This window comes from Mesoplodon densirostris, chromosome 5 (genome assembly GCF_025265405.1).
Source record: "Mesoplodon densirostris isolate mMesDen1 chromosome 5, mMesDen1 primary haplotype, whole genome shotgun sequence".
NCBI lineage: Eukaryota > Metazoa > Chordata > Mammalia > Artiodactyla > Ziphiidae > Mesoplodon > Mesoplodon densirostris.
Genome location: NC_082665.1, coordinates 124,892,333 through 124,919,391, shown reverse-complemented (window position 1 = coordinate 124,919,391; position 27,059 = coordinate 124,892,333). Strand labels below are relative to the sequence as shown.

General features: G+C 40.1%; 1 protein-coding gene across 2 annotated transcripts in view; it reads left to right on the top strand.

The window, feature by feature from the left end:
• Positions 1-27,059, top strand: part of SATB1 (SATB homeobox 1) — a 98,047-nt gene that overhangs the window by 10,004 nt on the left and 60,984 nt on the right. The window contains exons 1-5 of one of the 2 annotated variants that reach the window (XM_060100165.1): positions 10,467-11,142; positions 13,885-14,119; positions 18,020-18,196; positions 18,972-19,098; positions 19,862-19,985. In XM_060100165.1, the coding sequence (XP_059956148.1) occupies positions 13,909-14,119; positions 18,020-18,196; positions 18,972-19,098; positions 19,862-19,985 (639 nt within the window). In that variant the 5' untranslated portion in view covers positions 10,467-11,142; positions 13,885-13,908. Of the gene's footprint in view, positions 1-10,466; positions 11,143-13,884; positions 14,120-18,019; positions 18,197-18,971; positions 19,099-19,861; positions 19,986-27,059 lie in introns of those variants that run through there. The other variant, XM_060100166.1, reaches the window with a different exon arrangement.

Sequence of the window (27,059 nt, the reverse complement as noted above, 5' to 3'; positions counted from 1 at the left end):
TGTTTGTTTGACACCTGTCTCATATATAGATAAACATCTAATGTAGCATGTGACAAATTTCCTTATACATCTCTATATTCTCTTTAAAGTGAACTTGATTTTTTAAATTGAATTTAAGGGCAGAGAATTTCTTTTTTTGTGTGTGGTCTTAAAGATGATCAGATTCTTTTCCAGCACTTTGTAGGTACAGAACCGGGTTCTGCTTGGCTTATGAAGGGTAACTCTTCTAGTTGGTAGAGGAAGAAGCAAGACCTGAATCTAGGCTTCCTACCTTTTCTCCACTTCTTTCCCCACTATGTCATTTATCCTTTTTTTGTAGGAGTTGCCTAATGATAGAACACTATTACACTAACTCTGGGTTTTAAAGACTTTCTGATGAAAATTGTGGTTGTCTAGTTTTAAGTTGTGTGACATTCTCTTGTATGACATGCAAATAGTATCTGTGAATGTATATATCATGTTATGCTATATGTATATCATACGTACATTTATTCATACTAGGTTGTTGGCCAAACAGTTGGATCTTTCAAATCTATTGAGAATGCCCCAAGATTTGGCTTATATCTGAAACTACAGCATATGCCAGCCACAAAGATGCCTTTACCCTAGCTTGCAGTGTTGTAAATTCTTAGTGACAAAACCCCTTTGTGCAAAGTGAACCTAAAAGTTATTTTTGAGAGTCTTGTTACCTCCACAGAGAGATAAGTTTAATTTTCATTAAATATGATATGAATGTGTAGTATTTTTTTCAGTTGCAGAAGTAATAAAACAGTGGGTATTGTCCATCTTTAAAGCAATTACAGTCTCAAAACGGTTACAACCTGGTCCCCATCAAAATTTTTCGTAAATATGCTGTTTGTTTCTCTTCCAAGTGTATTTATATATAGATAAAAAAATACAAATGAAAATAGTCTTTACAGAATAAACAAAAATAAATGATTAAAAAATAGCCTGAAGGCTCACTAGTTCTGTTTTTAAAATTATACTGCAGCATTATTTATCAACTTTTTGCTTCATATCAGCTGGAAAGTTGCACGTGTATTTATAGTCCACGTTAGTTATCTAATGAATTAAATTCCACAATAAACACACTAATAAATAAGGCCACACCTGCAAAATAGGTAACTGGATATGCTCTAGCTACAGTTATGCTGTGAAACTATTTTTTAGTATTTTATTTAGGCTTTTATACCCAATAAATATGTAATTTTACTTTGGCTTTACTATGTAATCATATTCCTTAGTCATGCATCAGAAAAATACATATATATAGGAATGAACTTCAATGAGATACAATTTATATATGAATTTCCAGTACATTAAAAAAAACTCCATCATTAATATAAAAGTCCCTAATATAAAATCAGTAAGAACAGATGATACGAAACAGAATATCAGACAATATACTGTAAAAATAAAAGATGATATTACAAATTATTGCATGCAGAAATAAATACTTCAATTGTAATTACTATCACAAAAAAGTGACTGATAAAAATAAATTTGAAAGCCTTTTGGACTTTTTATAACAAAAAATACACTCTTTTATTAATAAATAGGATCTAGAATCTTTATATAGAGATAGTTTATAAATTATTACATTGACTACATTTATACAGTTGTTTTACCTCTGTGGCTGGACTGCATGAAAGTGTCCTACAGATGTTCCCCTGGGATGGTCTACTGTTTCATGAGTATAGTTAATTTTTACTCATTTGAAAAATATCCAAAAAGAATGTTTGGATATTTGAATGTTGGATATTTGGAGTGTTTGGTTTTTGTCTCTCCTTCCTCTTCTTTTGCTAAGATACAAGAATATAGAAGAAAATCTGAAAAGAGAACCATTTTCTTGCATCAGAGGACCATCAGATTACCTACTTTGGGTGAGATCTTGGTCTCTCATTATCAATCCATGTTACTTATCCTTGGGTCAGGTAATCATCATATGAATTAATTATCCAGCATAGACTGGACTGTGCTGTCGGCGGGTAAGGACAAAGCAGTGGTGGGTTGGCATCAAGGAGGCAGTTGCCAGTGTGTTGTAGCTCATTGTTTTTCTGTGTGGCATGATAATATACGTCTGCCAATCTTAGGAATAGATGAAAGATTGTTTTGCTTTAGTTTTGTTGTTTTTACATTTTTTAAATTGGGGTAAAAGATATATACCATAACATATGCCATTTGGACAGTTTGTAAGTGGCCTTAATTACATTCACACTGTTGTGCACCCAGCGCCACAGTCTCTTCCAGATCTTTGCCATCATCCCAAAGAGAATGTGCTTTAGTTTTGAATTACACTTCTCCTTTGCTTCAACAAATTTCAAGCATTATAGGGGTATTTAATCATTGTCCAGGTGTGTTGCACTTGTTTCTGGTGTGGTGGCTTTTCTTCCCAATGAACAACTCCTGTCCACTGCTTTGTGGCGACGGGCACAGCGGTACAAAATCAGATGTTGCCCTTGGCTGGTCCTCTCCCCCAAAACAATCTGAACCCGGATTCGGGTCTATTTTAACCTCAAACTCTTTTTCCCTTTAAGTAAGCCGAGAAAGATTAAAATAGCATTCACATCACTAAGAAGATTTGGTTGATATGTCTTGGCTAAATGTTGATTGGGAACAGTTCCTGTTTGACTTCATTGGAACTCAAATCCCCTGAGCTTCCTGAGAGCACCACACAGCAGCTAGGTGCCCTGCCACTAGCTCCTGGGCACGGACAACGTGAACACTTCAGTTCTGCTTAAGTGCAATGACTAAGTCTAGAAATGAGTTGAACAGTTTTCAACTGTTGCAAAGGGAATCCCACTCCAGGTTGAAATTTTCTGGGAGAAAAAGCCTGCTGGACTATGTTGAAGAAAAAAAAAGAATTAGATAAAACTGGGATGGTTCTGGCTGCAGTAAATAATAGACCGGTTTTGGAACTTTACTTCCACGTGTAATTTTGTGTTTAGTCGCTTATGTCTGTGATGATAAATTATATACTTGCACAGAATTTCTGGCACCCCCGTTAAGCCTCACGCAGGTGCCCAAATGCTAATTTGTCATGGTTCCTCAAACAGCAGACTTATATTCACCAAATCAATGATCTGATAGCTTGCCCCCTACCTTTTTTTTTGTTTGAAGCAAGTAGCTTGCCTGCACATATATTTCTTAAATTGGGGGGGTGAGTGCTGGTTCCTAGAAAAGCCTTAACTTTTCCAAGTGACCCCAGGATCTTCACCTCACTTGAGGATGTCCTAGCAGGTATATTTGATTTCCGTCTTCAAAACATTACCTAATCCAATAGATGCCAAACTTGACTGTACCCTGGAATCGCCTTGGTAACTCTCAGCCACCGCACGCCTGGCTCCTACCCGTGGCAGTGGGGTGCAGCCTGGACATCTGGGTTGTTGAAGTAGCTCGCAGGTGATAACATGCAGCAGATTTGAGGAGCCAGCGAACTAACTTCTGATCTTGCACCTGGCTTTACTGCCCAAGATTGCAAGAATCTTTCTAAGATTCTCAGCAGCATTCACTTGTAAGAGCAGTTCCTGGATTCCTTTCCCTGAGAGGGCAGGCACTGTGAGACACTCCTGGAATACAGACAGGAGTCCACTCTCAAGATGTTGACACACTTCCAATTAGGAAGGGCAGACATGTAAATATGAAATGCCACACAGGGGGACAGGGGCTGGGATGGGGCATCGAGAAGGAAGTAGCTAATAGCTGGAGGAGGCTTTGGACAGAAGAGGTACAATCAAGCTGCATGTTAAAGGATGTGGCAGAGGGAGAAGCTGGAGGGCGGGCACTCAGAAGCAATGGGGAAAAGACGAGGCAACCTGAAACTCTTAAGTAGTTTGGTGGCGATAGCTACATAACTATGTGAAGGTCTCAATAGCATTGCTTTTGGAACCTGGCCCCCTCCCTACTCAATTTTGGAGCTAGGTCTAGATAGAGATGCCAGTTTTCATGGAATTATTACCATTGTGCCTTGTCAAGGTTATGCTCCACGCCGACATCTATGGAAGGAAAGGTAGCTTTTTAAAAAAAGTTGTCCAATAAATTCTTGCTTTAAAAAAGATAATATTTCTGGGTGAAAGGCCCCGATAGCCCATCAGGTTCTAGAATCCAACTATAATGGCTGCTCATTTCCCTTAGCCCACTCTCTCCAAACTAGCTTAAACATTGGCCTTTCTTTGCTTAGCTTTAATACTGAACTTTGTCTATTAAAACCATAATCCAAATGACCAGTGGGTGTTTACATCCACCTTAAAGTAATTAGGAAACAACTTTTGATCACTCTCAGTCTGACTATAACTGAAACCCCATGTATTAGGGAAAAAACAAAAACAAAAAACCTTAGGCCCCCTATTTAGAGTTCTTTATTATTTCTCCTTTGTCTCTCCGGAAACATATTCAAGCCTTTTGCTATGATTTTCTGCAGTACACCATTGTTTGTTTGGTGTTTGGATGCCCTCCGGTTTGAGTAGGTATCTACATTAAAGCTTGCAAAAAAGCCATTTCTAATGGCAACTATGCTTATTTAACGTGGGGGTGGGAGAGAGGATGGCAAGTGATTCTGTGGTTTTTAGCTTCACCTATGAGCTATTTAAATGTTCATGGAAAGCAGCATTTGGGGTAAATGCATATTATTCCAAATGTACTCTAGGACCCTTTCACATACAGACAGGTCTAGAAAGTTGTCTTAAATCTGTGTGCAGCGGTACCCAATTCTCATTCCATGCAACCTTACAGATCTATGGGCTCATTCTAAAATGGAAAATTACTTCAATTTGGACATGATTAGAATGTCTGAAAGCCATTCAGCATCTCTAAGACTCCTCCTGGCTAGGTCCTGGATTTACTTAGTCATCTTTGATAGAAGTTCTCCAGATAAATGCTGTCCGATAGAACTTTGTGCAATGGTGGAAGTGTTCTATAATCTACACTGTCCCATAGGATAGCCACTAGTCACATGGGGCTATTGAACACTTGATATATGACTGAGGAACTAAATTGTAAATGTTATGTAATTTCAATTAATTCACATTTCAATGATATAGCCACTTTCCTCTCTGCTAACTCCATCTCACTTCCGCAATCTCTAAAAGGAATTGTCGTTGCAATTAGCAGTGGAATTTGGTTGCAAGTGACACTGTGAGCGTTTGGCTCTCATTTATTTATTCAGAATGTAAATATTGCAAGGACGCTGTACAAATCCCTGGTGATAGGGCAGTGAGCAAGACGAAGCCGCTGCTCTCATAAGGATTACAGTCTAGTGTGGGAGCTATTTATTAAGCCAGTAATTATCCAAATTGTTCATTGATGATAACTGTGACAAAGGAGAATTGCCAGAGGCTATGAGAGTGTAAAATGGGGACCAGACCTTCTTGTAAGATTAGTCAGAAAGTTTAATCAAGAGTTCTGTTTATTCACTAAACGAGGAAAGCATGAGCCGGCTTCCCTTTCCCAAGTTCAAGGCTAGGTCAGGCTGACTGCAGGACCCAGAGCTCTCAGAGTAGGGCAGCTACCATGTGCCATGCCATGATCTCCAGAGATGCGGGATCTATCTGATTCAGCTGCATACACACACACACACACACACACACACACACACACACACACACACTGCAAACTTCTGAACTTGATCAAATAGATCCTCTCCCCAAGCTATGCAGTTGTGATGATGTCAGTCACAGATAAGATGTGAGAAGAAGGGTGCAGATGTTTACAGGATATTGCATTTCCTCTCCTATATATGTTTTGACAAAGTTGTTTGGGCTCCAGCCCCAGTTCTTTTTTCCTCTCTGCTCTTACAAATTTGTATTTGGTCCATTCAAGAAACGATGTGGAAATCAGTCCTGACATCCCAGACAGACAAAATGAGACACATGACAGCAGAACATATGGCTCAAAGAGACATCCTTATATGGCCAACACAGACCGTATTCCCAGAAATGCATATATGGAAAACACCACCTGCAGCTAAAGCCAAAAAACAAAGAGTTGACACGACAAAAAGAGCAATATGCCACGTAAAATGTGCTGTTTTAAGAGTGTGGAGAGATAGCCAACAGTATTTGAATTTAAAAATTTGAAAAAAAAAAACAAAACCCACCATGTCCTTAGAAAGTGCTATGGTGGTAAGCACTGCTTTGCTAACACAGTCACTGGCCGAGCTGCCATATCTTAAAAACGTTCAAATTCTAAATACTTTCTCTATTACAAATGTATGTGCTATTCAGAACTCTGAATGTGTTTTAATGCTTTCGGATATCTGCCTGCATATTTATCTTAATATGTTGCCATCTGAAACATGCAGTAGTCCTTTTATTATTCAACTTAAAAAAAATCTTGTCATCTGTTAAAATATTTTATCTCTGCTACCTTTGTGTAGCCAGTCTGAATGCCTTCTTCTGTGATAAAAAATTGATGCACTGTTTTAACTGTACACCCACATGTTAAATAGTTCATGTATTTGACTTGCAATATTTCATGTTCCTGAGGTTTTCTATTTTTATAGCTAGATTTATTAAGTTTAACTTTTTTTCAATACTCTCTTGCATCTTTGTTGCCAAATTTAAGATGCCTGTGTAGAATAAAATTGATGCCCCCCTATTATGATAGTTTATTTTCACATATGCCTGGAAAGGTGGCATTTTCCTAATTACCTTTCTTTTCTTCTTCTTTATTTTAGAATGAGTATTCTAAAGGGGTAGATAATATATAGGAAGTTCATCAGTGTACTGTATCACTTGGAGACATAAACCTCGGTGCCATTTTACTTATGTCATTTCTTATATAGTTCCTAAATAAAGAAATTATTGCTTGGGGGAAATTAGTTATGTATATGTGATTAACAGATTTATAATTGTACTATATTGTTTTTTTTAAATAGTAAAGTCATTATTAGATATCTTTATCCTCATTTATTCTGTTCATCATTTTCCAAGGCCACGTCCATCCTTACTACACATTTTTATGTTTTGTGTTTGAGAATTAGCTTATAATTCCTGGATAGAAGGTGTTATTCAGATTTAAAGATTAATATTTTAATCCCCACATCATTAGGAGGCTAAGGCAATCAGGAAACTTTTTGTCTTGTTTATTTGTGTAAATAATGGGATAACCATCATTTACAATATTTTATGCCAATGTGTCTTAATATTGATATTTTCAGTCACCCTTTTTTAGTCTCCTTTTCTCTTTGCTCAAATTTTGTTCTGCCCAACGGCTGTCTTCCTTTTCTTTCTTTCTTTTTTTAGACACTCAACTTGAGTTGCATTTGCATGGATAAATGATTTTTTGCAGTCCACTATACTTTTTCTCTATTTTTAAATTTTGCTATTGTTTATAAATTTGTACACTTGTGATGCTAGAATGCACTGTCCCTACTGAAAGTCAGGCAGGTTTCAGGGAAACATGTCAGGCATCACCAGTTTGAAGCAACTATTAAAATATACATCTTGGAAATTCCTAATTTGACCTACCATATTGCAAAAATCATTGTCATTCTAAGGATAATTGAGTGTTATCCATGTTTTTCTTTTTGAATATCAAACATTAAAAAAAATAAGTTTACATCCATCCATCCACAATACCAACTCTGACACCAGTGCTGTGTTTTGCCATGTTTATATATTTCCTTATTGACTGTATTTCTTATACTTTAATTAAAATACCCACCTCCATACTTCCCCACATTTCAACTTTTGAAAATATGTTATCATTTGAGCTTTTTAGGAAAGATTGCCTTATGTTTATTTTCTTGTTTTGGATGCTGGGCTTTGTGTTTTATTATCACGTTCTTTTGCCCTAGGCTTGGGTTTCTATGCGCCAAGATTCACTGTTGCCTTCCTCAATTTTCACTAACCTTTCTGGTTTTGTGGGTGAAACGTGGGTGCCATTAGAGTGATATATTTTCATTGTGTTTCTCCTAAACTTATCCTCCCTGGGAGGCCATTATTTCCTATACTTTATCTTCTGCTTTACCTTCTGCTTTCCTTAGATTTCTAATGTACACACTACGAGTGTATTGGTAGTTCTAAAGAGCTTCATTTGCATATTTTCCTCTTATCTCAGTACTTGTGCTAACTTGTTGCTTTTTTAATGTGTAACAAAATGTTTCTCTGATTTTTCTCTTTTCCCTCCTAGTCTATTCTGAAAAATGATTCTTATAACATTTTTGTTTTTGTTTAACAATTAACTGCCTTCAGGGTTCTAAGATGTTAGTACTAAAACCTAAGCATCTCTATTTTGGGCATGACTGTAATGTTCTTCATTTTGTTAGGAACTAGATTTAATAGATTATCTAAATAAGAGGATCATACTTATGTGCTAATGACCATTTATCTACCTGGGTAATTCACCGTAGATTACAGAAGTATTTATTGCTACAACAGAGGTTCTTACCCACCCCAACTTTCTTGTCTTTCACCCGAGGTAAATTAAGAATGGTGGCATGTTTTCTTTTGTAATAACTAACTAGTCAGGTCTCTTTCAAGTGACCCAAATTTTTTTTTCACTCGGCCACCGTGGGCCACGTACTTCTTCCTTCGACGTGTTCCCTGGCTCAGAAGGGACGGCGTTTTGAATCTGCTAGTACAGAAAGGCTCTTACTCATCTTTTTTGATCGCTGGCTCTTAATAGTTCAGGATTCCCCCGCCTTTGAGGACAAATAGTCGCCAGAGCGTTTCAGGGACCCTGGCCTTTATTTCTCTGCAAACGCCTTATACACCTTCCGCGCTTCTCCTGAGAGCTGCACCTCCCGATGGTCCCCTTCGGCCACTTCCTTGAAGTCCCCCCTGCCTCGGTGCTCGGCGCCCGTCACCTGCCCGCCCGGGCCGCTCTCCCGCGGGCCGGTGCGCCCTCCCCGCCTCGCCAGTCCCCCGGGTGCCCGCCCGCTACGCTCCCGACGTATTCCTTTCGGTGGCTTTTGTGGCGCGCTGGTGGGGTGGTTAGTTTCCCCCGGCCCTCGACCTCTCCTCCCCATCACTTTCCTCCCCCGACACCCCCCGCCGGCCCTGTCCCTCCTCCCGCCCCGCAACCGCGTACACCTGCCCCCGCCGCCTGCGCGCCCGGCGGCCGCGGCCCGGGCAGCGCCCCCCACCCCGGCTCCTCCTCCCCGCGCGCGCGCGGCGCCCTGTTATTCTGGGTATTGTGTGTAATAAACGTCGGGCCGCCTCACTCTAATCAAGCTCATTACAAATTCTAGCGCGCCCGGGGCCGGAAATCGTGCGCTCCCCCCTCCCCGCACTCATTCACTAGTTACTTGTCTCGCTGCTTTTCTAACTCGCCGCCCCCGCCCCCTCCCCCAATCCCGGCCCTCCAGCCCGGGTTTTAATCCCCATCCCTTTTCCGCCTGCTCCGTGCACCCTGCCCCCCCCCCCCGCGCCGCCTTCCTCCTCCTCTCCCGCCCCCTCCCCCTCCCCCTCCGCCGCCGCCGCCGCCGCCACTCGCTAGCTCGCTCGCTCCCGCTCCCCGGACGCGGCGGCGGCGGCGGCGGCGGAGCCGGCCCCGCTGGGGAAGGGCTCGGGGCGGCGGCGGCGGGCGGCCCGGAGGAGGCTGCGTGCTCGGGGCTGGGGCTGCGAGCGGGGTGACTGTGTATTAAAATGAGGAGGAGGAAGAAGAGGCAGCCACAGCGGCGGCGGCGGCGGCAGCAGCAGCAGCGGCGGCGGCAGCAGCGGCGCGGAGGGCTGCAGCGCGGCCGGACGCGCGGAGCCGAGCGGGGCGCGGCGGCGGCCACCGCGCCCGGGAGGAGTCCGCTCCGAATTTGATGGGGGCAGCGCCGGCGGCGAGGGGGAGAGCGGAGCGGCCCCGTCCGGGGACCCGCGCCCGCCAGCACGCACACACACCGCCGCGCGCGCGCCGCTCCCGGGGCCACCCGGCGACCGCCGGCCTCGTCGCCACCGCAGCAGCCGTGGCCGCCCTCTAGCCCGCCCGGGGGCCCAGGCGACTCCGAGGGGGCGCCTGCCACCCCCCCACCCACCCCCTCCGCTTTCGGGAAACTCCTGCTCAGTTGTGTCGGGGTTTCTGGCTTCCTTTTTCCCCAAGTCCTAGTGCCATTGTGGAGCTCGTTGTTTATTTACCTCGGACTCCGGCTGAGTGAGAACTCGGCGACTTTTTGGGGGGAGGGGGTGGGGAGTCGGTGGCGGCGGAGGCGGCTGGGGTGCCTTCCGATCCCCCCTCCCCTCCCCCCAGCCCTCTTTCTCGGCCTCACTCTCTCGGCTCCCCAGACGCTCGCAGCCCCGCGTCCATGGGCAGGGAGGGGGTCCTCGGGGCTGTCGTCAGCGAGGGCCGAATCAAAAGTGGCATTTTAATGCCTTGCCGGGGCTTTTTCCGCGACCTCCTGCCCCCCACCCTCGCGGCCCCCCGGTAGATGCCCTGGTCGGGGGCGCGAGGCTGTGGGAAGAAAGTTGAAGGTTTGTTACTATCAGGCGCAATTGTTGGGGAGGAGGAGGGGGCGGGGGCGATCGGAGGGGAAGAGAGCCGGCCTTCCTCTCCCTGCGTTCTCCGGGGTGCCTGGAGAATAAGATTACAAGTGACAGCCAGAAGTAGACTTTCTGTCCTCACACCGAAGAACCCCAGCGAGCAGGAGGGAGGGAGGGAAGCGAGGGGAACCTTTCTTGCCTTTCTGGAGACCTTGTCCGCAGTGTTTTTTTTTTTTTTTTTTTTCTTTTTAAGAGAATCCCCAGTCACCACCTCGCCTCCCCAGCACCGCCACAGTGTACTGCTCTTAAGGGGTTTTGCTTTGTTTTTACGATTCTCCCCCCGCAACGAATCACTTGTCAGATCAATTTTATCTTCTCTCTCCTCCCACTCTCCCCTCCTCCCCCATCGAAAACCCCATTCTCTGAGGTTAGACATTTTACAAACCATATATGTTGTTTTTCGAATTGTGATTTTTTTTTTTAAACCCTTCTCTCCCATGGCTACTCTTCCAGACGTTTATCGGCCCTTCCCCCGCTTAGGGGGGCGGGGGTGAGGGAAGAGAAAAATAATACAATTTAAGGGGAAGTCGCCTTCAGGTCTGCTGCTTTTTTTTTTTTTTTAATTAAAAAAAAAAGGACGTAGAAAACATCATACTTGAACTTCTCTTCAAGAACCCGGGCTGCAAAGGAAACCTCCTTTGTTTTTGTTATTTATATGCTGTCAAGTTTTGAAGTGGTGAGTTTCAGGTCGGTTTTGCTAATTTCACTCAGTAAAACTGCAGTGTTTCTGTTTCTAGATAGTAGTTTGCTTCTTTGTCTCTTTAAAGGGTCACAGTGAAAGCTTGGCCTGGATCGTGCCGGCCATATGGAATGGATAAGGGCACAATCTCTTAAAATGTGATTATGAGGTTCTGTGGGCCGAGGGAGGCGATCCAGCACGGAACTCATTGAAAAGGCTCCCACGCTGCAAAAAATAGGTTCTTGAAACCGGAATTTCGGGCTTTGCTTTTTCTTTTCAAAGAAAATAATTGCTGTGTCTGAGTTCACTGTTTATTTCGTTGATTATCATATATGGACTTCGTTTATGGACAAGGAAATGGGGTTTTGAGAAAGTAGCCTGCTTTCAATGCGCCAGCCAGACGTTGCAGTAAAATGGGTTGTTTAAATGTGTAACTTAAAAGAAACTCTTCAGCCTGGCATCTGTTGAGACTGTAGTTAGTTCCCGTGCTGTCAGTCCAGCGGGCCCCGTGGAGGTTGCTCTTTGCAATTCCAAACTCAGGTTTGGTGAACTTTAGCCTTGGGCGTAGAGTTTAAATGAGTAAATTGGGCGTTTTATGTGCATGTAATTTTGCTTTATAATGTAGAGCTTTTTACAAGATGACTGAGTTTGATAGCTGCTTATAGGTGGGTATTCATTCGAAGGACAATTTTGCATGACCTATATGACGTTTTGATTGTCAATACATTAACTAAATTATCATCTAACACTTTACTGTACAGTTCATAACGCTGTTAAGCCTCATGACTACTTAATATGTTTTGTAGCATTAACTTTGATGCTTTTATCTACTACCCCCTCTTTTTTTTTTTTTTTTTTTTTTTCTCTTAAGTTGCCCCGCGGGTTAAGTATTTTCTTTTCAAGTCATATGTTTTAAAATTCATCTTCCGCTTTAGGGTAAGGCAGCCAATTTCAGGAGAAGCAGTTCTGTACTGTAACCCATATGAAGCATTATAAAGCGTGTTTTGAATAAGTTAATAATCACCACTAATTTTGGCTTTAGACTACAGTTTAATATTAGTGGAAAAGAGTAATCTTGATAAAAAAAGTGGTTAAAACAGGCACATTTATTGTTAATGAACCTCATAACCAAAAACAGATGGGACCTCGATCAACGGTAGACCTTTGGTCTCAGTGTGCCACCCTGGAGTACAAGGATAAATAGCCATTATTTCTCTAACTTTATAGTTCTTCCATTGACATTCTTAAGGTTGCTTTTAAACCTACAGATTATCATTGCTCTCCCCTCCCCATCACCTCTTTCCTTGATTATAATGGACAAAGTAATCTACAGTTAAACAGGGTGAAAAAATAATGCTTACAGAAAGGCCATGCTAATAATACAAGCTGGTTTTCAAATCTGGATCTGAGTAGCTTCTTCAGTATAGTGTGTGTGTGTGTGTATATATATATGTATATGTATATTTTTTTAAGGGAAAGATATGTCGAATTACCAGACAGCTGGAGAAAAGTGATAATTGTCATATTGTCTCTGTTTTTTCTATATATGCTCCCCTCTCCCTTAGTGTCGGTGAACTCAGTACTTCAGGTATCATGAAAGTTCATAAAAGAATTCTCATCTGTTCGTATTAATGCTAGTTAAAACTGTATTTTAGAAGTGAGTTTGATAATGTACTACCTACTTTATTATAAACAGTATGAAAATTGATGTCCAGTGTATAATACAACTGAAAATAATTATCTGTTAATTTTTTCTGAAGTTAATCGAGATGTTGACTTTGCATGCTGAGATTATTTTTGAACACTGGCAATTGTGTTTTACCGAAATTATCAAGATTTTTTTCAAAGCGAGTTTAGCGCTTCAATCTAATGTGTGTATTATGAAATATTTTCAGAATTTTTGCTATTTAAATTGTTAACAGCATTCTATTACTAAAGGACCCCTAAATATTAACCCTAAGGCACGTGAGTTCTAACACTTCAGTACCGGGGCTATTTGAAGAAATCCTCCACTTCTATCCATTTGCTTAGGGGTGGAATGATTCAATCACATGTTTGAGACAAGACTTGACTAAATCTTTAAAACAGGTCATGTAACTCTTGATACTTTGACAGTAGAAAAGTTTTTCTACAAATTAAATGTAAAGCCAATAGAGAGTTTCAAAAGCAGAAGTTTGCTATCTTCCTTTGAGGTGGTGTGTACGTATGTAGATATATTTTCTTCATGAGAATTAAATTGCATATAAAAATATAAGCAAAGACATCAGATCTAACTAATATTTTGGACTGTGATAATCTTTCCATCTTTGATTAAAGTGTTGTTATTGTGTTCTGTATTAAGTTTCTAATTTTTAAAAATTGGGACTACATAAATACAATTTGTTATTTTCTCTTTAGCTATACTTGTAAGTTCTTGTTCTAAAAGTAAGCCCATTCCCCCTGCACCTCCCTCCTCAGTTAGTTTTGCTGGTAGGTGACAAATTAACTTTTTGTTCATGTGTGTTGGTACAATTTCCGCAAATTATTCTGTTACCTTGAACGGAAATATAATGCTGTGATCTAGAAATAGAGTAACGTCTGCATTATATTATATGTCCAGTTAAGCAATCTTACAAATGAGAGAGAAGCATCCAGGGATAAAACATTTACATGGCGTTATAATACAGAGAGAGAGAGAGAGAGAGATGTGGAGACCCCCACCCAATTATAACATGTCTTCTTCTTTTTAAATTCTGGCAGGTGATCTTTAGAGAGTAACTGAGTATGGATCATTTGAACGAAGCAACTCAGGGGAAAGAACATTCAGAAATGTCTAACAATGTGAGCGATCCGAAGGGTCCACCAGCCAAGATTGCCCGCCTGGAACAGAACGGGAGCCCACTAGGAAGAGGAAGGCTTGGGAGCACAGGTGCAAAAATGCAGGGAGTGCCTTTAAAACACTCGGGCCATCTGATGAAAAGCAACCTTAGGAAAGGTAAATACTTTCGATCCAAATCCTGGAAGGCTGCAAGCCCTGTGTTCACCCAAGGCCACTTGGTGTTGGGGTGGAGAGGCAGAAGGCTTCTTTGTTACGTTCTTTTCCTTGATTCTCTTTCTGATCTAGTTACATTTCTGGCTGTAGGTTCAGCCACGTTTGAAAGTGTAGGCTCCGTGCCTGAGCCAGAGCATCTTACTCCCCCATAGACTGGAGTCTTTGGATGTTGTGGACAATAAGAACTGAATTAAATGTCATTGTCTCAGTTACACAAGGCTTCCATTGAGAAGATGTTATTGTAGTAGAGCATACAGAGGTGGCTATTGCTGAAACTAACCCTGATTATGCAGAAGACATGTGGGACTTCCCTAGTGGTCCAGTGCCTGAGACTCACGCTCCCAGTGCAGGGGGCCCAGGTTCGATCCCTGGTCAGGGAGCTAGATCCCACATGCTGCAACTAAGGCCCGACAGAGCTAAATAAATAAATAAATACTAAAAAAAGAAAAAAAAAAGAATAAGACATTTCGATTGTTTGAGGACCAACCTAGCTTTTTCATAGGATTACTGGTTGTAAGGCAGTTTCACAGATAATGAAAGTCTTCTGCAATATGATGTAAAAGTTTTGTGATGGTTTTTTTTTGGTGGTTTGTTTTCTTCAGAGCAAATTCATTATTTAGTAGCGAAAAACCTGATGATTCTAGTGTCTCCCTTTTGCTGTAATTGGGTATTTTTGATAAAAGAAGGGCAGATCTAGACAAGTTTATAAGGAGAGGGTATGTAACTGTGTGATTCCTTTCTACCAATTTTATATTCCATTGATGCAGTTGAATAACTTGGCGTTCAGCACTGTTCTTTCTATAAATCATTGCCTATCCTGGGCGTAATGTGTGGGCCTTAGAAGGTCTTTATTTGTCTCCGAATAACTGTGTATAGGATTCAGATTTTCCTTACATTTGCTAAAGCAGAGGATAAAAATGCCATCTTGTAGCAACCAAGAATATTAAGTAGATAAAGTTAGCAGGCAGAGGAATTTCATTGTGTTTGATGCATAACATTTATCATACAATCATTTATTTTTTCCTTGGTTTGGCGAAAACAAAGAATATATTGATCCTGAAATGAACAGACACAGCAGTCCGTATTGTTAGATCTTTATCTATTAAAAATGGAAAAACAGCACTTCAGCAAATTCTTTGGCCTCTCCTCATGATTACCCTATTTATTGATTGTTTGCCAAGAATGTATGCATCTTAAGAAAGCCAGGGTAAGAGCATTAAAAATATAATTTATTACGGCTTTTTCAAACAAAGTGCATTAATATTGTACTGCGAAGCACTGGGGCTCTATAAAAAAGACTTTCTGACGCCTGCAAACATGTAAGTTCCATAAATTCCTAAATAGGAGATTTCAGCTGTCTCTGGTATTATGTGATATTTGCACAGCAAACTTTAATGCCAGGACAGTTTTAGACAAGGATTCTACAGACTTCACTGCTCCTTATGGCAGACGTGCTGTTTACACAGGCTCATAAACCTTCAGCAAAAGCTCCTAAGACTGCCTTCAGGTTTAAATCATGGGGTATTTTTAGCAGTCAGCAGTGACCAGCGCACTCCCCTTTCCATGCTGGAAGGTTATGAAGTTGGTGGAGTTGGAAGCCTCATCCAGCACTTACACAAATAATCAGACAGTTCAGAGAAGTCCCCTGTTTAGTTTGACTCCCAGCATCCGGAGGACAATGTGACAGTTTGCTGGAAGGTTTAGCAGCTAGATTGGGAATTAAAGGCTACTGTTGTCACTTTATCAGTAGCCACCTTAATGACCTTACAGGGCCCCTCTAAATAAAGTCCAAAACAACTCTCATATATTTCAACAGTTCGAAAAACCGACAGTTAATTTCATAGGTCTCAGGAGAAGCAAAGCGCAGAACAGGTCTGTATCATTCTATAAGAGGAGAAATCAATGTGTATGTTTTTGTTGTGTTAGTAACCCAATTCTTTGAAGACCTCAGGACAGGGGGAGGAGAAACCAAAGTACAGTAATTTCACTTCCTGCTCAAGTGCTTTTTTTTTTTTTTAAGCATTGCATTCATAGTGCCATTTTAAAAATGCAGTTTAATTGTAGAAGTTTCTCTGCTTACTTCAAGCAACAAAATTCCTACAGCCTTTTGGTGGTGGTGGTAGTATTTTTTTAAATCTTTTTCAAGTGCAGGGTTTCTGTTTGACATGTGCTAGGTAAAAAGGCGGGCCGGGATGAGAAAGCACACCTTAAGAAAAGGGGTTGGAGGTTTTTGTTTATTTGTTTAGAAGGTTTTGCCAAAGTACCTTCCAGCCAAGGAAGAAATCACCAGTTTGCACACTGCTGTTGTTGCTGTGGTCTCCCCCAGTCTCTTTCTGATCCCTGATGGGTTCTCTCTCTGGTATAAAACAGCCGAATGAGTGACATGAATATTGGCAAGCTCCGCAGCTTGTTTTTCCTCCCTAGCCTGTTGGGTCCCTTCAAATGAGTTTGCGAGCCTTTCTAAGTAAACCTAAAGGGGTTTATTTGTCAGAGCTAGAATCTCTTGTGAACAGTTCACTGAAGCTGTGGGGTAGATGCACACGTAGAAAAATGTAGCTGCTTTTACTGCCGGCTTTGTTCAGCAGCAGCAAGCAAAGAGGGCGTTTTTAAAGGGCATCCCTAGTGTCAGGAGGAAATCCTGATTTTTATCTCTGCTTGGCAGGCACTCGACACCTTCAGAAGTTGGTTGGATTCTGTGAGTCCAAAGGGCAGAGCTTATAGAGGCATTCATGTGAGAGCACTAATTGGGGATCCTGGGTGCCCTGTTAAAGTAACCCTAGTCACCATTTATGCTAAATATGATACCTCCTGGCAGCTTGCCACAGTACAGTTCAGATGCATCTGCTTTTAACCCTTTTCCGTTTATCACTGGAAGTCTGACAGTGTGCTGCATAAACACCTCGAGTACTACCACGTTCCGTGATTTCTGTTTCTAGAAGCCTCTTTGCTAACAGTGGTGTGGCCTGTTTATTAATGTTTATTAATGTTTATTAATCATCTGGCTACTGAGTTATTACGTGCGATTACAGTAAATAAAGAGAGAACACCTCAAGTCTGTGCAGATTCCTGTATCCTAAGATGCCCTGATAAGCCAGTTTCCTTTCCTCTCATTTTTATCCCATTTGCTATAGCAAAGATTGTTTATTTTAAAGACGTGGTTACTGTGATATCTTTTTAGTCGGGTAGATTAAATGAGTAGCCATCAGAGTAAAATCTTATTCATCTACAGTATGCACATATTGAAATCGTGTATTTTGAACATCAGTTTGGTTAAGTTTTGTGTTTCTTCTATGGACTCGTTAAAGTCAAGGTCTTAAAAAAGGAGGAAAATGCTAATAATTTTATCATCAAATATAATTTGTTTGGATACAGACAATGAACATTTAATGTTAACAAAAGTGTGTAGCAAGCCAAAGGTGGATTCTTTTGAGGACAAGTGTAGCGAATTGCGTTTGCATACCGGGTACCACTCACAGCAGGTCAGACGAGACCCTGGCTCCCTTCTCATCAGCCTTATGATTTGATCAGAAAGGTAGTTCTGCATTAATTGATGTGGGGAAACGCACTGTTAAAATTAAAGCAGAGCCCAAGTTACCTCAGGACCAAGTTCACATTCTGTTTCAATATTTCTCTTACAACTTAAAAAAATAAAAATAAAGGCAGGTGTATGTATGTGTGTGTGTGTGCACGCCTGGATCTCTGTGCCCTGTCTGCCTTGGAAACACAGCCGCCCCTTCTCTCACTGTGTTGAAGATTTATTTTCACGGCTTCGTTTTTCCTCCCCCCAGACTGTATTTCTGAAGATCGTTGGTTTGCGTCTCTTTTTCTCTGTGTCCTTGATAGGAACCATGCTACCGGTTTTCTGCGTGGTGGAACATTATGAAAATGCCATTGAGTATGATTGCAAGGAGGAACATGCAGAATTTGTGTTGGTGAGGAAGGATATGCTTTTCAACCAGCTGATTGAAATGGCCTTGCTGTCTCTGGGTTATTCGCATAGCTCTGCTGCCCAGGCCAAAGGTAAATAATGCAGATGTGGGGTTGGAAAAATTGCTTGGCATCCTTTGTTTACCTTGCAGAGAAAGCAACTGAATATTTTCATTCAAAGAACTGTAGCCTGTGTGTTACATGGGTTCCTTCTAGACTGTGGCTTTAAAAAAAATTGGCTTAATTCAGTTTGGTTTAGTTAACACACATTTTGCTCATGTGGAATGTCGAGGTAGATTTTTTTTTTTTAAATTACTTCAGCTGAATCATTAGTATGCTTATTGACCTTAATAATCTGCTCCACTGAGGACCCACAAGGAAGTGAGGAACGTATTTGAGCAGATGGACTGTTGAGAGTCAATTTGCATTTATGACTGAATATCTAGTTCTGTTTCTTTTATTCTGCTTCTGATGGTTTTATGGGCTGTAAAGTATTTTTCAGTGCTGATTCCCATTGTAGTAGAGAATCTTATCTAAATCGTAAAGCCATTTAGAACTGGTTCAGCTATGTCTTATTAGAACTTCCTGCAAGTTAGGAAAATGTGGCCTCTGCCTAGGTTTTATTGATGGGGTTTTATTTCCAAAATAATAAACAACCCCACCGTCATTTACATAATTTCACAATTTGGAAAGCTAAGCTGTGAATATTTTCATTGACCTGCCTTTTTAGAGGGAAGGGAATCATTCAAACAAATAACAATATTGCTTGTGGTGGGGGCAATTAAAAAAGAAAAAGAACAAACCTTCTACTAGGTATGTTATCTGAAGGGTAAAATAGTTAGTGACATATTCTCTTTATCTGGAATAGGGCTAATCCAGGTTGGAAAGTGGAATCCAGTCCCACTGTCTTATGTGACTGATGCCCCTGATGCTACGGTAGCAGATATGCTTCAAGACGTGTATCATGTGGTCACACTGAAAATTCAGTTACACAGGTGAGTCAGGACAGCAACTCTAGGGCAGAACATTCTACTTACCTGATCATCTGAAATAAAGCATCTCTGGTCACCCTTCAGTTGTGATTTACTCTGTGTTTCAGAAAGGTTAACCCAAATTGATTTTGTTACCTTACCCCTTCTGCTTTATTTTCCTAACTTCAATCTATCATTAAAAAGCAACCTTCCCCCCAAATGCATCGATCTGTGCAGGTTATCAGACGACGAGACTTTGTATGTGCAGTGGATTAAATGATGCATTACAAGAAGGCATTTTACATAAAGTTTACTTAAGAGAAAAATATTTTTGCATATCATGAACAGTGCCATCTGTGTACATTTTGTGAAAGAATGCCTTATTCGCTATTGCCGAGCTCTTCTTCATTTATGTATATATATATTTTTTACCATTTTAACTTGTATGAACAGAGTCCTGAAAGGAAAGTGTTCCCACGTTCCCGTTTTTCACCATGGCTCGTGAGAAAGCAGCATACCTTAAATTGTCTTCCCAAGCACATCAGAGCAGGAAGGTAGAAGTAACGTGAAAAAATAGCTACCACAGGCAGCTGATGTATAATTCATGCATCGATACAGCAGATGTGTTGTATAAAGTAATTAACTAATCGGAACAATCAGGAGACCGAGAGCAATCTCCAGATGCATCTGTTTGATGCGCAAAATGAAATCTGTCTGTCTTAAAGGAACGTTCTGCAGCAGGATGTGATCTGGTCATAATCCCCTTTCTAATCTGTGTCTCCAATAGTTGCCCCAAACTAGAAGACCTGCCTCCGGAACAGTGGTCCCACACCACCGTCAGGAACGCGCTGAAGGACTTACTGAAGGATATGAATCAGAGTTCCTTGGCCAAGGAGTGCCCCCTCTCACAGGTACTTGGCATTGCCTGTCCTAAATGATAGGACATTGTGGGCAGTCCTAGTTGGAGGTGTAATAGGGTTCCATAGTCTAAGGCAACTGGCATCAGAAGCAAGAATCTCCCCAAAAGGCAAAGTGACTTGACCGCTGGTGATTTTCAAAAATATGCCCTATTCGTCCTGAACAGAGCCTTTACACTTTTTCTCCCTTGGGGAAAAGAGCGGAGGAAAAACAGCTCAGCAGAACTCTACACTAGCTCGATTGTAGATTCCTCCTCTTGAGTGCTCTGAGCTTGGAAGCTACATTGTCCTGAGAGCCTTTATTTAAGGGAATAAAGGTGGTATAACTTCCAGGCACCCCTAGGTGAGTGGGAAGGGCACTGGAAGTGTTAATGTTCAAAACTGCACCATGCTACCTCAATAAAACAAGAGTATAGTATAGTTTTTGGATACTTTGTTCATTACCAAAAAAAAAAAAAAAAAAGAAGAAATAGCATTAGTAAAAAAAAATTTTTTTAAGTAAGAACAGAAATCTCTTCCCTGTAACTAAAGGTTAAATAGTTATTATTCATCAGGATTTTGTCACCAGTTTTATGGCATTGGTTTACTGCCCCCCCCCCCACCGCCCCAGCTTTTTGTTTTTTTTTAGTGGGATCATATGTTTTCCTCTGAGACGCCTGTCATACCATCAGGGATTTTTGAAATGAGACAAAGATTTATTATTATTGTACTCGAGTTTTTAGAGTGAATTTTGGTAGAGGGGCAATTAAAACTCTACTGAGAGATTGCCTCTGTTTCTAAATGTAAAGCCAAACATCACTTTTGATGATGCAGAGCTGATTTCAAATAAAAAAGAAAGGATGCTGTGAACCCGCTCTTCATGGGTTGCTTGTGTGGTCACGACGTAACTGTGTCGTAATGCCATCTCTCAGTGCCCACACCAGTGAAGGTCACGCCACCATAGAGTATAGCTGAAGTGCTGGTCTGACTAGATTTTTACTAAATTTTTAACGTTTTTTCTTACAATACAAGTTTAAAATGTAAGTGTGAATGTTAGTCTGTCAGTCATTTGGACTTGAACTGTATGAGTGCTGTAAACATTTCTGCAACTGAGATATTCTCAAAATGTGTTTCTAATGTGATGGCCATGAAGATACATGGGTACCTTAGGAAGGAAGGTTGTGGCCTTTTGTGCTGCTGTTTCATGGAACCTCCATGCATTGCAGGTTTGCTGCATTACAGTCAACAGCTTTACTTTGTTATTTGTTAGCAATTATAGGGATGAAGCAAATGAATTAAGTTTTAATTAATGATGGCTTTTTATATTCTTTTAAGGTAAGCTATGGCCACAGGTAAAATATTCTCTGGTGTTAAGTGTCCATTTCTTGAAAATCAGAGCAAAGTCTTTTTGTCATTTTAGCTGATCTTCTCTTTCTCTCTCTCTCACCCTTGGAGTAGGCAGGATGTGAATTTATAACAATCGAATAAAAGTAATTTAAATTAATTAAACACAGTTAAATCAATAGGATGATATAATGAAGCAGGTGACTCTTACCTCTGGGGCTTTGGATTTTGCAGACAACTCCAGATAGTTTGTCACTTGGTTTCAGCATTTGAAAATTTGAAATGTCCTAGAATTAAAGGCTGGTTTGTTTGTTTGTTTGTTTGTTTAACTCAGCGTTAAAATACATATAAATACCCAGTATAGGAATCTCATGTATCTTGATGTTACTAAGTGTCCCATTGATTTGGGAAGGCAGAGATTTAAGCCATTTACTGTGAGCCGGAGAAGAGGATGCTAGTATAAGTATTTATTGAAACAGGCAGTGAGAACTAATTGTTAAATGACATCAACATTCAACCAATAAACTCTACCTCACTATAGCTTATAAATACAATTGTGAGTTTACTTAATGTTATCATGGGAAATGAATTGAATACAAACTATTATAATGTTAAACAGAATTGACAAAATGAAATTCAGGACTTGGTTTTGGAGTCAGACATGGGTGAATTTCCGTAGAGAGGCCTCTAGAGGAACATGTGGGCCTGGGTAGCTGGGGACCCTGCTGTCATCCTTAAGTGGTGAAACTAGGCTGTAACTTCAACATCAGTTGTAATTACAATCTTCCTTTCTTTAAAAAAAAAAAGTATACATCGTTCAGCAGTGGCAGCAAACATTTGAAATTAATTTAGTATTTAATATTATGAAAAAGTGCAACTTGTTCTCTAAATGAGGGGGTTATTTTATATTCTGCTGCATCATCTTCTATTTCTCTAGAATGAATTCGTGAATCTGATACTCAATTCGGAATGTTTTAATTATGGACTATTTTCCATTTGCTTCTTTATTTTCTCTTCTGTCAGAAGTTATTAGTTAGAGGAAATGCAGACACTCTAAGGCCTCAGCCCCAAATATATGATGAGCTTGGTAAAACTGCTCTTTTTTTCCTCCCTGGTGAGATTTGGTGATGAAGATGCTGTGGTGAAAAATGCTTAGCAAATAAATACGGCCTCAGTCTTGTACAAAATGGGACCTAACACCAAGAAATGCTACAGCTTAAGACTTTTTCCCCTCCCGTGGAGTTTTGATTCATTCACGTGAGAACTTTTAGCATACAATTCAGCATGCCCATTTTGCTGTACATTAAGGGTTTTGTTTTGTTTAATATGGTAAAATAGCCCAGTCTTGAATATAGCCATTGGGTCCCTTAATGATATGCTGAGCAGAATGTCCACCCTGTGGGCAAGGAGATTCCCTTTACTGAGGAGTGGCCAGGAGGAAAGGGGAGGGGCAGCCCCAGGAATTTGCCTGCGGTGTCTGGCAGGCCACGCCTCCAGTGCTCCCAGGAGGATTGTCCCCTATTTGCAAAGAGCAAGTCCAGTTTGCACTTCGAATCTTAGAACTAGAAGATGTTATCTTTCCCAGAGATTAAAGTCAAAATGCTGGTTAGTGACTGACCCCAAAGTCCTTTCCCAAGGATGCGTTTTAACGTGTTGATTTTAAAATGAAGACTTAGGTTTTCCTGCAGTAATGTTTTCTTGGATAATCTGCAAGGTTTTCTCTAGCCGCAGAAATTCCATTAAGTGTGGGTGGGGTTTGATTTATAACTCAGACCTTTATTTCTGTGACTGATTTCCTATCATAAATCTGCCCAAATAGATTGACATCCGTTTATTGTTTTTTCTACCACGTGTTTATTTTTGTAAACTGTTCTAAGGCATAAGAAACCCTTAGCTCATTATGGATCTGAGGTTGGGCGCTGTGTTGTTACTCTTGCTTTTTTCAGTGGATGTGGTTAGGTAAGGTGGGTGTTGTATTCTGACCTGCAAGTAAGGAAGGGAGAATAAAGTCTGACGTGCGGATAAGAAAGCTTATGGTCATGGGAACTTGGAGGGTATGGATTTGGGAGGTAAATTGGGATTTGAAAAAGTAAATATTTTGATGTACAATAAAAAACATTTCATTTTGATTTAAGTTTCCCCTGAAGTTTTAGAAATTGAACTTGAACATTAGATAAATATATATACATTCAGTACAAGGATAGATTCATTTTGTTAAAAGTATCATAAGTAAAAGGTCAGTTATTACTTCTGCCAGACTAGCGTCTTCCTTCTAAAAATGTTTAGGTCACATATTCCTAAGGGATTTTAATCTGATATATGTGCATTTTTACCACCCTTCCCCACCACACACACATTCACATTTGTGTACACAAACACACGCTCACACATCACCACTTTCATATTTTTAAGGTGCCGGTTCTTTCTGTTTCATTTCTCACCTGGGAAAAGGAGTTCCAAGCCCGAGTTCTCATAAAGTGAGAACTGTCATTTTTATTTTCAAGTAGCAAAAGATATATAAAATGAATTTAAATTTGAACATTCCAGTTACAAGTAACATGGAGAAAAATGATATTTTGGTTTTCCTTTTTCTGACAGCATCTAAGGATGTAGAATGTGTCAGACTTTTCATTAGGTATTGGCAAAACAGGCGAAAAACGCAGCCACCTTGCCCTGCTGAAGCTTGGCGTTTAACCATGCCCATTCTCTGAAACTTGACAATCATTTCCATAGACATTAATAAACCCCTGTGTTCAGCTGGTTTTCGGTCTGTATTATACAAAGCACCAATTTAAAAAATCCCTATCTGTTAGGCTGTAGATATATATATATTTTTAACTGTACTTTATATTATTTTTTTCATAATTTTTGGACCAAAATGACGTTTCTAAAAAAATTCCAATAAACATTAATAATCACATTTTCTCCAGAGAATATCCAACATCAGTATTCAAATATTGTATTTCACATGAGAGTCTAACCTATGAAATTTATTCACATATTCACATATTTATTCATTCAAAAATATGTATTGACAGTCTTCTGTGTGACAGGCATTCTATTTCCTATGGAGTAATAAGGGTGACACATCTTAGTAGTTGAAATAATAGTAAGTTTCATTTAGTACTTTTACAGTAGCAAGAGTGTGTCTATCACCCTGTGTGGTATATGGTTTTATATCCCCATTTTCAGTTGAGGAACCCGAGCCATGGAATGTTTAATCAAGTCCCATGATTACGGAGCAGGTGAAGCAGAGGGGCGAGAATTCATACCCAGACCCTGTGAGCTTAATCAAGTATTCTCGGATGGATGGATGGAAGGAAAGATAGATAGATAGATAGCTAGAGACAGAGGCCTTTTAAAAAAACCTTTCTCCAACTAATTTGATGTTTTATAAAATACATTTCTCTGAAATACTGATAACTACTTAACAGTTTTCCAACTGTATTTATTCTTACTGCTGAAATTTTTCTTTAACGTATGTTTTGTTTTTGTATCTTTGATTTTGTCATTCTTACATTGACTCGCTTTAAAAATACCGTCATGCCCCTAATTTAGAGTATTCGAGTGTGATTGAGACCACGGGGACTGATTCCTGGGATAATCTGGTATTTGGTAGGTTCCAAAAAGTTTGACTGTAAGAACTCTGTTGGCAGTCACTTCTCCCCGTCCTTACATCCTGTCTGGATCAGTAGGTATAATTGCGCTAATAGCCCTTTGTTTTGACCCCCAAGACAATGTTAGATATTTACATGGGAAACAGTGGGCAATTTCTGTAGTCTATGTGAAAATATAGACCTTACTCATTCACTGGCTCAATGTGATGACCAAGGGTATAACTGGCAGCTCTATTTAAAGTTTCCTGTTTGAGATGTGCTTGTAGGATTTTGTACCTGCCCCTTCCTAGCATAATATTGTAAATATTGTAAATCTTGTCATTAAATATCATATATTTTGAGGAAAAGCTCCACGTAGGAGCTTTTCTTTCCTCTTTTAAATGATAAAACTTTTCCCAGTTTTTACCGTACTGTCCAAGGTTATGAATATCTGCTTTGCCAGGCATGGAAGTACTTGATACTAATTGGATTTTGTTACCACTTTCAGCGATTGTATTAATGGCGAGATCCATAAAGGAAATGGTAAACCAGTCTTATGGGCAGTTGTGTGAATTGCTAAACTTACATCAGATTACTTTTTCTGTCTCCCTTTTTTGAACCAGTTATTACTTCACTCTAGTACCTCTTTAAAATTAGACAGTGAGATATTGTTCTGTGTTAATAATGTAATACGTAGCATCTACAATAGACGTGTCCTCCAAATTACAAATTTGCTTTTTTGTGTCTCATCTATCAGGCTCATTTTTAGCCGGTTTATATACATAAGGGTTTTACTGTAGCTTGACATTAGTTCCCTGTAACCTTTCAAAAAAGCCAAACTTAATAAAGCATCTAACTTCAAATGGATTGATCTCAGATATTTTATGGCCACTATCTTTTCACAAGAATAAAACATAAAAGAGTTTAAGCCATGCCAATTTAGAGGGTGCTTTGACAATGTGTAAGCACTTCATTTTCACTTAATAGATTTTTACCTATGCTTTGTTTTAGATCTGAACAGGTTTCCTCTGACCTCAAAATCACTAATGCAAGGAAAATTACCATATCATGAGTGCATTTCCCCTATTTTTTTCTGATTTGCAGAATAATAAATACTGCCAAGGCTTAGGAGTAGACATGGCCTGAGAGAAAGCCTATTAAATGCTAGTTTGTAATTTTTTTAAAAAGTTAACCAAATCATGCTAATCAATCAGATTTTTTTACTCAAACAGCTAGTTTTAAAGTGCTCTTGGAGTGTCTTTTGTCGGAATGACTACGTAAATTTCAAGTTGGGCTTTATCTGGATTTGCTTTTTAAACCTGTTTTATTTCATGGCAGATTTTGGTCCCAAACAAACTCATAAACAAACAAACAGAAAACCCTAAATTCAGAATAATCAAAACAGATACTACACGCACCAGATTTTTTCCTCTTTCTTTGGAAACTGCTGGATTGTAAGGTGCTCTGAGTATTAAAAAACATAACAGAGCCTTTAACATAACAGGAGAGAGCGTCAGCCAGGCTCCGCAGTTCATTGCCAATTGAAATAAGGAACGCTCTTGCTGTTGGGACTTTTAAATCTAGACTTAAAAGTTATTTGTTCTGCTTAGCATTTTTAAAACGGTTCTATTAGGAATTGTATGTGCTTTAGTTTTAATTTTAACTCATAATGAGTGTAAAGCACCCTGGGATCCTTGCATGAAGGGCGCTACAGAAATGTAAGATTGTAGTGGGTTCTAATATGCAGTATTATTATGGGGTGCTGGAGTTCCATTATGGACAATTCAGGAGGCTACAGAATTCCGCATTGTAGAGAAGGTGGCTGACTTGAGAATCTTTTTCTTTTCTCTCATTCTTACTCTAAAACTTCATCCTCTTTAGTCATCATCTTTTTCTTTCTCCTTTTCAAAAGACTATTCTCTTGTATGGCAATATTTCCCCATGAAAATGCTAATCTAATTTAGTTTACTCAAAGAGGTTAAAGAGGCAAATGATGTTGAAAGTTAAGAACGATTAAAGCTTTAATTGTTAGCACCGTTTGAGATCACATTCTTATCTAGATGACAAGACAGGGTATTTCCTCATTGGGTACCACCCGACTGTGCCAGGCTTGTCCCATTTTACTATCAATCCAGCGTTTATTCCTATG